The 11462-nt window shown below is 32.4% G+C and overlaps 1 protein-coding gene across 1 annotated transcript; it reads left to right on the top strand.

Moving 5' to 3' along the window:
* The first annotated feature begins 4487 nt into the window (after positions 1-4487).
* On the top strand, positions 4488-8422 carry LOC108347523 (probable GTP diphosphokinase RSH2, chloroplastic). The gene is made up of 6 exons (XM_017586811.2): positions 4488-5700; positions 5810-5995; positions 6455-6915; positions 7298-7456; positions 7538-7889; positions 7970-8422. The coding sequence occupies exons 1-6, from the start codon at positions 5020-5022 to the stop codon at positions 8279-8281; spliced, it is 2151 nt and encodes a 716-aa protein (XP_017442300.1). The 5' UTR covers positions 4488-5019; the 3' UTR covers positions 8282-8422.
* Positions 8423-11462: the final 3040 nt, after the last annotated feature.

Genomic DNA, 11462 nt, shown 5'->3' with positions numbered 1-11462 from the left:
AGATTAAAATTAAAATTTTCGTTTAGATAAATTGTTAAAAAAAAATATAGAAGTATGTAAAAACGGGGAAGAAGTCAGTTCTAGAAGAGGACACATGACAGTAGATAATGAGATTGGATATTTAAAATAAAATAATTTTAACATAAGAACTATGGACTCAAGATCACTCCATTATCTGAGGAAAACCTTGTCACTCTCTAAAGCTCTTTCTCCCTTTTCTGCCTTCTTTCTTCAATTTATTCTCACTAAGCCATCAGATTGTTGATCAGGTGGTGTTCGAGCATTCCCAGCGTAGAGGGCTCCGTTTTGAACTGATCACTTTCTTCTTTCTCACCGGTAAGTAGTTCTTCCTTTCTCCTTGTTGCTTTGGAACCTAGGGCATGCGACTCTACTGGTTGCATATAACTAGAAACACTTTTCTTCAAATCTTTGTCAAATTCTAGCTCTAAGAGCTGTTTTCTGCCATCAATGTGGTGGTTTGTAGGGTTTGGTTAGGTCCTTGCTGTGTGAGGAACTATAGAGAAGTGTTCTTGTGAGCTGGGCAGTTCAACTCTGAGGTAAGGAGAGCTAGTTGTTTGTTTGAATCTGTTTTATAAGTATGCATGCATATTGAATCCTGAACTGGTGTGCTATTTTGGACTGCATTTTGGTTTTAATTATATTGGATGTTATAGATTGAAACGTGCAGTTGATGAAACTGTAATGGCTTGCTTATGAATTGAATTGGATGAACTTAGTTACTATAAATTGAGCATGTAGAAAGTGTTTGGGGGTAAGATTTCTGTTGTAGTATTAATTAGATGGACAGTTTAGTAATTAGGAAGTATTTTAGGTCATTTGAGAGAAAGTGGGATAGTGATTCTGAGCATATGAGGTCTAGAGTGTTTTTGGAGGGTTAGAACAGCTTAGATAGGCCAAATGGGACTTGCTGGGAACATAAAATTGGTTTGGAATATGTTAAAAATGGTAGAATTGGATTTAAGCCTTTTAGTTGAGGAAATTAGTGTTTTAAGAAGGAAATTTGGGTCTTAATCACTTAATAATCACATTATGAATGTGTAAAACCAATTAGATAAGTTTAATTAGGTTTATATCATCAATTAGAGGTCTTAGAAGTTGGGAAAGATCATTGGAAATGGTAAAAGGGTGTGAGCGTGCATAATTCTGTAGAACCGACATTCTGCCAAGTATGCAGACTTGCTATGCGAACGGTTTAGCATAGCGAGTCCTTGCAAGGGGTGCTCTCTGCCAGGGTCATTCGCTGTGCGAGCTGGTGCGCTTCACGAATGATCAAAGAGTGCTGCTCTCTGCCTGGTGGATTCGCCTCGAATCCTGTCGCTATGCGACTGGTGGTGGCCTGGAGTCACTGCCATTTTAATTAGAAAAGCGAATGGGGCGCAAGGCGAGAAGGTTTGGGGGGTTGGTCTCTGTCTAGACTCTCGCTGTGCGACTTGGTAGTGCTATGCGAGAGACCTAATGTCTGTCACCTATGCGAAGTAATTCGCAAGACGAGTGTGGTGCGCTATGCGAGCCACTCTGGTTTCGCCATGCGAGCAGTGTGCGCTGTGCGAGAAGCCCTAAGTTTAGTTGTTTAATTTCCTTTGGTTTTATGATTGATTAAGTGGTTTGTTACACTGTTTGTGAAGCATGTTTTAATATATATGGCCTTATCTAAAGGAGCTTAAACCTGTATGTTGATTCTAATTAAAAATATATGAGTTGAAAAGGAAAGTGGTATGATCTCAAGGTTGCAAGTATAAGTTTCAAAGTTTAGAATCTCTTGGTGAGATTCTTAGTTCTTTAGAATGAGAGTGAGAGCTCAGTCTTGGGGGTCATCCTGAAACTCCAATGGGCAATCATTCTCAAATAGAGAGGATTGAACCATGTCGTGAGGAGTAGCAGGAGGTCTTAGTCTTGAGGGCTTCCAGTATGTCTCAAGGCCCGGAACAGGCTAACCTCATGAGTGTGGTAGGGTGAAACCTATTGTCAATGGTTTTGCAAAGTAGTAGAGGCCACCACGAGTGCACGACCCGCCATAACTCGACTATCATTCTAAGTCCGGACGAGTCAAGTCTAGTACACAACATGTTAAGATGTATGATTTAGCTTGCTTTGATTGAAATTGAATCTGGTATGTCACACACTGTTATATTATATGTTTTTGTTTACTAGCTCACCCTTCTGCTTGTTGCTGTGTCTACTTGTGTGTGGTGTTTTCTTTTGCAATGATTATCCATCGGATGTGAGTAGAGTTAGATGAGGTGCCTTTGGAGTAGGTTTTAGAGGGAGAAGAGAGTGCTGCTTAGTGTAGTTAAGATGCATATCTACTTTTGTATATTTGGAAATACTCTTTGTACTTAAAGATTTAAATTTATAGCCATTTTATATAACTATAAGTTAAATACTTTATTTTACAGGTTCTTAACTGCTTTATAATATTATATCTGATGACGTCTATATTATATATTTGTCCTAAAATAAAATGTTATAGAGTAAATATTTTTTTTATTATCCTATAAAAGACATAATTTGTAGGAATGTTGAAATAATTATCATATTTATTCTTATCAAAATTCATAATTCTTAATATACATACTTTATACTTTATTAGATTCTAATTTGTTATCCAGATATTTTCATAATTAATTTTAATTATATTTCTTATAATAATAATAATACAATTTTTTTCGTGTTAAAAATTAATTTTAATTTTTTCCTTTAATATTAATTTTTACAATCATATATAATTTTATATAATATTAATTTTTATTAACTAAATTACTTTTTTATTTATTATAATAATTAAATTCTATACTAATTTTTATAATTTTACTTCTAAATAAACTTTTACTCATTTTCATATCCTTTAAAAAAATAATCAATTCACTCTCAAATTTCTTTTTAAATTCTTTAAAAAACATCTTTTAAGTTTGATTCTAGAAAACACTTAACAAGTGCATGTTTTAATTATATAAGCAACACCCATCCGATCTGAATATATGTCGGTGCTGTTTATGCTTCTTTTACTGTAAAATAATTAAATAATGGCGTTCCGTTTTAATTTAACCACCGAACAATTAATATTTAATTTTTTAAACGTACTATTTAAACATTAGTAGCATTAATACTTCCACACGCAACAAAAACTATCACATTATTATAGATTACAATTCTTAATTTTAGAAACAATACGATTTATCTATTTATTAAATTTTCATATACTTTTATACTTTCTTCGGAGTCATTTTGATGTTGGTGTGGAGTATTCATTATTTTCTAAATATTAATATGTGTTGAAAAATATATTGGCAAAACTATTAGTCAAAATTTGGTTCCTAAATTATAACAATGTTTTTTTAACTAACAATATTTTAGTTAAAAAATTTGAACAGAAATTCTATGTAAACCAATAACGTGAAGGTAGCTATGCAGCCATTTTAAAATACGTTGGAAAAGTTTGAAATAGAGTTGAAATTAAACTTTTTAACTAGTAAATCGTAATATCATTTTTAAATTTTAGTACAATATTAATTATCAATTTATCGTTATAAATTATATAATAATAAGTTATAAAGAGTCTATAATATATTTTTTAATTCTCTATGATTCACATTATCTGCAAACTTAACCTCATATGCTATACAAAATAAGGGCACCGTTAAATAATAAAAAAAGACCTTTTATTTTAAATTATACGATAATGTATTAAAATAAAATACTTTATGTATTTTATTTTTTGCTTATAATTTATTTACCTGTGATCTTGATTAATATTTTTTCAAATAAAAATAATAAAGTACTTTGAATAGACAAATGTTTGATGCCTAACAAAACAACACTAAAAAGTCAATCAAATACACATTTTAGCTTGCTTAGGAAATTTGACGGTGAGAGAAATTTAGGTTAGAGAAAAATATATAAATAGACAAAATTTCTAGAGAGAAGGATTTGGCAATAAACATTTCAAAAATAAAACAATAAATGCAAAACACATTTTATAACTAAACACTTTAGAAATTAATGTACACCATAAATACTGGGTATTATGATCACGTTAATTAATTAATAATCTTTGAGTTCCAGATAATAGAGATATTATTGATTTTTTTTCTGAATTAATTATATTTCTGGATAGTCCTACTAGATTGACGCAAAACTAAAATAACGTGTCTAGGAAAAATAAAAAGTGAGAGGAATAAAAGAAAATGAAAATTAAGTCCAGATTTTATTGTGATAAATATAGAGTTTTGACGGTATTTATGGCGTGGATTTCTCTGAACACAATAGCCGTCTAGATTCAATGGGGCCCGCATCAAGCCAAATTGGGCATAGCAGAAATAAATATCTTCTTTTGCAACAATCTCTCTCTGTTTTACCTTAAATCAATCTCTCACTACATTAAAAAACACAAATTAATCTCAAACACACCTTGCCATTACCATAATCTTCTGAGGACACAACCGTCATTTCACCTTTCTCTTCCATAGCTTCTGAGCCATTCCTCTCACATAAACAAACTCAGAGGGTAGTTTCTGCGAAAATCTTCTTCCAAGAACAACAGCTCGCTTTATCTCTCTCTCTCTCCGTCTCTCTCTCCTGCTTCCATTTCCAAACGTATTTGACTCTCTCACCTTCAATCCCAGGGTTATCTCTTGTAAATTCTTATCTATTTAGGGTTCTTTTCTCCACCCTTCCGTAGAAAAGTTCTGTATATAAGCAACACCCATCCCAATACAAAGAAAAGTTTTTAAATTCCTGAATTCTTCAATCGAGCAATTTCCATTTGCAATTCTTTTTTTCCCCTCTCTGTACAGACATAGGGAAAACTATTTCCTCTGTATGAGTCTTGGGTTCTTTCTTTTCTGAAATTGGCATCCCCAGAAAATTCTAATTATCCTCATATTCTTTTCTTCTTAGATTTCCCAAAGGGTACTTAAAAAATTGTGACTTTACCATTTGTTTCCGTGCTTGGGATTGAATTTCTGAAAACCCTAATTGTGATTTCCTAACCTCTTTTCCATGGCGGTTTCAACTATAGCCTTGTACGCGAGTCCGCCGAGCAGCGTGTGTTCCACGCCTCACCCTTGCCAGATCAACGCTCACGCTTCCTACGACTTCGAATTGGGGTCGCGATCTTCGTCGCCGGCGGCTTCGACGGCTCCTCCGTCGACGTCGCAGAAGCCTGTGATGGGCGGACTTTCGTGCCTGTTCTCGTCTCCGGCGGCGGCGATGAAACACGCGGCGTTGTCGTCGAACTTTACCGGTGAGGAGGACGATTTGAAGGAGTTGGGCAGTTCCTTCTCGTATTCTCCAAGCAAGTTTGGTGGGTCTTCTTGGAAGAGGGATCAGAGTCCCGTGTCTGTTTTTCATGGTCCTGTTTCGTGTAGTGGTAGCAGCAGAAGCCCCATTAGTTCTACCTCTGTGAGAAGTATCAGGGGTGGGACTAGTGGGTTGTTTCATGGGTTCGTGAGGAATGCGTTGGGGTCTTGTTTGGATTATGACTTAGATGCGGGTGATTCATCTGCCGCGCTTGTGGATGAGTTGACCTTCAATTTAGAGGATAATTTGGTGGAAGGTGGGTTTCATTTTGAGCCCTATGCTAGAAAGTTGCTGCTGGGGGCGCAGTTGAGACACAAGATCTTCTGCGAGGAGTTTGTCATCAAGGCCTTTTGTGAAGCTGAGAAGGCACACAGAGGGCAGGTACACGGAATTATGGAATGGAGCTTTATTTTGTGTGTTTTGGAGTTGGAAGGTGTGTAAGTGGTTTTGGACTTTTGGTGAATTGATTTTTTGTCTGTGTTTTTTTTAGATGCGGGCTAGTGGGGATCCTTACTTGCAGCATTGTTTGGAGACCGCCGTGTTGCTGGCTTTGATTGGTGCCAATTCCACCGTTGTGGCTGCGGGGCTCTTACATGACACGCTGGATGATGCTTTTCTGACTTACGATTATATATGTGGAGCATTTGGCGCTGGAGTTGCTGATTTAGTCGAAGGGGTGAGGAACTAGTCTCTTGTCGATTGATGAATGCATGTGGTTTAGGATTTTGGGAATTGATGCTTGTGATCTGCAAGATCATTTTAATCAGCACGTAATATTTAAGATATTAATAAACTTTACACTTCAGATCTAGTGTTAGATTCTATGGCCTAGTGTATCATAGGACTTTTTCACAGTTTAATGAACCTTGATCTTGGAGCAAAATATAGTCGTGTTTAGTATACAGATCACGAATGGCAGGTTTATCGTTCTGTAGGTTGGTGTCTTGTAAGTGGCAGTGTAATAACTTCATAACTGTCATTGTTGTGTTTTTGTTGCTGAAATTTTATTTTCAACTTTGTAGGAATGAATTGCCATATTACCCATTCGATGCCCTGGATTCGTGTAATATAGACATATCTGATTTTTTTATAATGGTTGTCTTCAAGATTCTAACTAATTGTTATGGCATTTTAGGTATCTAAACTGAGCCACTTAAGCAAACTGGCTCGAGAAAATAATACAGCTTGCAAGTCAGTTGAAGCGGACCGCTTGCACACTATGTTCCTTGCCATGGCAGATGCAAGAGCTGTCCTCATTAAACTGGCAGATCGGTTGCATAATATGATGACACTAGATGCATTGCCTGTGACCAAGCGGCAGAGGTTTGCAAAGGAGACTTTGGAGATTTTTGCACCATTGGCCAATCGCTTAGGAATCTCTAGCTGGAAAGAACAATTGGAGAATTTGTGTTTTAAGCATCTCAACCCAAGCCAGCACGAGGAGCTTTCTTCAAAGCTTGTGGAGTCGTACGATGATGCAATGATTACTTGTGCGATAGAGAGATTAGAGCAAGCCCTTAAAGATGAAGGCATATCTTATAATGTCATTTCTGGGCGGCACAAGAGCTTGTATAGCGTTTACTGCAAAATGTTGAAGTATGCTTTACCATCCCTTACTTTTTATATAGTTTCTGAATTTTAAATTCTGTTTTTTTTTTCCTGAAATGCAAATACAGTACTAGAAATTTCTTTGTGGGTAGGGGGAGGTAAGATTCCTTGAAGAGTATTATTTACACAAAAAATGGGTGTCATATCAAAGGCAGTTGCTCTTACTGCAAACACACGAAAACATCAGAATGGATGTTGAGTTGTTTACGGGGCATCAACAATGTTGCTATTTTTATGGTGATATTGCTGTGAAAATACTGATGAAGTATCATTGTATAAAACTACTAAGACACAAAGTGTTTTGCCTGACATGGATTGTACTGTTTGTAGTACACTTCAATTTCTCACAATTCCTTCTTTGTCGGTGTAGGAAGAAACTTACCATTGATGATATCCATGACATTTATGGACTGCGCTTGATTGTTGACAAAGAAGAAGACTGTTATAAAGCCTTAACAACTGTCCATCGGTTATGGTCTGAGGTGCCTGGAAAGCTGAAAGATTACATATGTCGCCCCAAGTTCAATGGGTATGTTGTGGTTCTGTAGTTGGGATGTATATTTTCAGTTTACAATCTCATATAGTCTGATTTTGGTTTTATAATTCACAGATACCAATCTCTGCATACTGTGGTGATGGGTGAAGGCAACGTTCCCCTGGAAGTGCAAATTCGAACAAAAGATATGCACTTGCAAGCAGAATTTGGATTTGCAGCTCACTGGAGATACAAAGAAGATGATTGCCAGCATTCGTCATTTGTGCTTCAGATGGTGGAGTGGGCTCGGTGGGTTGTTACCTGGCAGTGCGAAGCAATGAGTGGAGACTGTTCATCTGTTAGATATGCTGATTCAGTGAAGCCTCCATGCAAGTTCCCTTCCCATGCTGCCGATTGCCCATATTCCTATAGGCCCGATTGTGGTCAGAACGGGCCCGTGTTCGTCATCATGATCGAGAATGACAAGGTTTGTGGTCGTAATTTATGTAATACTCAATTTTGTGCAACCAAAGTTGGATTTGTTGGATTGACTGTGTGTGTGTGCAGATGTCTGTTCAAGAATTCAGTGCAAACTCAACGATATTGGATTTGTTGGAGAGAGCTGGGCGTGCAAGCTCTAGGTTGACAACATATAGGTTCCCATTGAAGGAAGAGCTGAGGCCAAGGCTGAATCACAAGCCTGTGAGTGATCCGAAAAGCAAGTTGAAGATGGGAGATGTTATTGAACTTACACCAGCCATACCTGATAAGTATCTTACAGAATACAGGGAAGAAATCCAGCGTATGTATGATCGAGGGCTAACCGTATCAACCATGGGAACTTCTTCTTCAAGTACCATGGTTGGCTCAAGAAGTTGATCCCACCTTCGATTCCCTTTCTATTCATCAAACAAATTTAGCAACAGCTATGTATATATACAAATATTTGTACAGAACAACTGTGTCACTACCATGAACTTGCTAACTCCATTCAATTATGTGCTCAAATGATTTATTTTATGTTCTTGCTCCTCCTGCATTTATTACATCCCTCCTATTTCGATTATAGACTTCTGGTTTTATTTAGTCATCATGAACTCATCTACAAAATGTCAGGCGTTTCTTCCAAGGAACTTGTTAGCAAGAACGAAATAAATCTTCCAGATTTTTTAGACCAGTTTCGAAATGGGAATTGCAGTTTAAAATTTGTTGATTGAAAGATTTAACTTTGACGGTAGCTCAGTCTACGAAAAATTTACCATTTAGACGAAAGACAATGAAAAATTGGATGAAGATTAATTCTTGTATATTATTATTGTGTTTACTAATCAGGACACCGATAAATCAGTTTTCTTGAAATTTTGTTTCAACTTTTTGTTTTCATTATTATTTATTATAGGAATATAAAAATGCATTATTTATATTTTTTTTCTTGTCCTTTATTATTGGATTTCTTTGATGGTGAACAAGTCAACTAGAAAAGAAACCACGTTGTAAATAGCGTACTGAGAGCGGCATGTACAGTAACAGATGCTTTTTAGCATGTATAAATGTCGTATTCGATTTAAATTCTACTGTAATTTTCACAATTTAAGTTTTGTTGAATCTTTCAAGTTATGTTGTTGAAATTGAACTATTTTTTGTAACATTTCAAAAGGCAAAAGGATGTCAAAAACACTTATTGATTAGGGATTAAGTAAATTGGAACCTCTAAAATATGTGATTTGGAATATAAAATTTTGTCACGAATTTATTTTTAAAAATAAAAAAAATATTTAAATTGTTTTTTCCTTTAATTTTTAAATGATATAAGATTAATAGATATGCCAAAATATTTATCAATTATAATAATTAATAGTTTATTTCGGAAACCTGTGTCGAATCAAGTGTGCCAAACTTTACATTATTATAAGGACAACTTTAACAGAAGAACAGCACTTTAAGATATGCAACTAAATATCTAAGTCTTATCATAACATTAATCTTTTTGGCATTGGATTAATAGCACTAGGTCCAGCTATGGTTTTGGACAATGATAGGACTGTGCATGCTTTAATTTTATTTAGTAAATCAAATTAAAAGGTTATAATATTATATTCAAATATAATAAAAACAAAAAATAAGTAAAAATATTTATTTTTCAAAATTGTCTTGTTTTTTAAATCATTTTTAGAAGTATTACGTGTTAAAAAATAGTGTTAAAAAATAGTGTTATTTTCTCTTTAAGTGAAAGATAAACTATATAAAGAGCATCCGTTTTATTTATTTTTATTTCCATAATTTTAAGTAATGGTTTATGCATTTAAAAAAATTAAATATACTTTTCATAATTAAAAACTCGTTAGGTTAGGTCAGATGTAAAAAGTAAAAGTAAACGAAGGTATAAAAACTAAAGACTTATGTAAACTATAAAATAAATACAATAGCAGTGTTTTATGTTCAACGATATCATACACATACCTAAAAGAAAAATTTAAAACATATTTAACCTAAAATTTTTAAACTATTTTTAACATAAAATTCAAGATTTGTAATGAAAACATTATTGTTATTAAATGATTGGAAATTGAGTTGTGTTGTGAATATTTTCCACTATGACGAATGAGGTAAAGATTCCAAAGCTCTACAAACTGAAGAATAAACTAAACCTAACTCCACTTTGACAGTTGTTTCCTTCACCATCATTGAACGCTCCATGTATCAATCTATATCTATTTTGCCTTTGTTTTAAAACAGATATCAATATCCGTTTCACCTTCAATGATTGTTGACATCCGTAAACGAATGTTAAAATCTGTTTACATATTTTATATTATAGTTTATTATTTTTATTTAAAAGAAAAAATCTTCAACGGATGTGGACACATCCATTTTAATAAAATTTTTAAATATATTTTAATTATTATTTAAATAATAATACATAAATTAAATTAATAATAATTATTTTATTAAATAAAATAAAATTAATTTATAAATAATTAAGTAATAATTTAAAAAAAAATTAAATAATATTTATATATTAATTTAAAATATAACAAATTAAAAAATAAAAAACTAAAAAAAACTATAACGAATGTCACTACATCCGTTTTAATAAATTTTTTAAAAATATTTTGATTATTATTTAAATAATAATACATAAATTAAATTAATAATAATTATTTTATTAAATAAAATAAAATTAATTTAAAAATAATTAAATAATAATTTTAAAAAAATTAAATAATATTTATATATTAATTTAAAATATAATAAATTAAAAAACAAAAACTTAAAAAAGAATTGCAACGGATGTCACCACAGTGACACATCCATTTTAATAAAAATTTTAAAAATATTTTAATTATTATTTAAATAATAATACATAAATTAAATTAATAATAATTATTTTATTAAATTAAATTAATTTATAAATAATTATTTAATAATTTTAAACAAATTAAATAATATTTATATATTAATTTAAAATATAATAAATTAAAATACTAAAAACTAAAAAAACTCAACGTATGTCGCAGATTCGTAGGCTTGGGCACCTTCACTTTCAATTTTCAAAAGTTACATAAATTTTTTTTGGTCATTGCGATTGTGATATTCTTTGCACCCACACCACATCTTCTACCCTCACTTTCATTCTCATCAATTCAGTTTTCCTTCAGTGCTTGAGTTTCATTCCAAATAACTTTATAGTAGTAAAAAAGTTATGATTTTTTTCATCTATTCAATTATTCATACCACATGTGATTTTTCTAGTCTTATTTAATATTCAAATGCTTATTAAATACTAAATTCATAAAACTATTGTTTTTAAAATGTCATAAACCAATATTAATTTGGTTATAATTAAATAATTTAAATAAATTTTAACTCTTTGTAAATTTGATTATTTTTAATTAAGTTCATATTAAATTTTCTGGTTAAGTATTCAAAAAATTTATATATTTTAATTGAATTTTGTCATTAATTGGATGACATGATTATTATTTTATCTTTTTATCTTGTTTCTTATTTTTTAATATGTGGAGAAAAAAAAGATAGAATAATAGTCACATTATCCCAT

This window comes from Vigna angularis, chromosome 9 (genome assembly GCF_016808095.1).
Source record: "Vigna angularis cultivar LongXiaoDou No.4 chromosome 9, ASM1680809v1, whole genome shotgun sequence".
NCBI classification, from domain to species: domain Eukaryota; kingdom Viridiplantae; phylum Streptophyta; class Magnoliopsida; order Fabales; family Fabaceae; genus Vigna; species Vigna angularis.
The sequence above is the reverse complement of the archived record's forward strand: the minus strand, read 5'-3'. Positions and strand labels throughout refer to the sequence as shown.

Coding starts and splice junctions, on each gene's coding strand:
- LOC108347523 (XM_017586811.2), top strand. CDS start 5,020: ATGGCGGTTTCAACTATAGCCTTGTACGCGAGTCCGCCGAGCAGCGTG. Junction 5,996..6,454: donor TTGCTGATTTAGTCGAAGGG/GTGAGGAACTAG, acceptor ATGGCATTTTAG/GTATCTAAACTGAGCCACTT. Junction 6,916..7,297: donor GTTTACTGCAAAATGTTGAA/GTATGCTTTACC, acceptor TTGTCGGTGTAG/GAAGAAACTTACCATTGATG.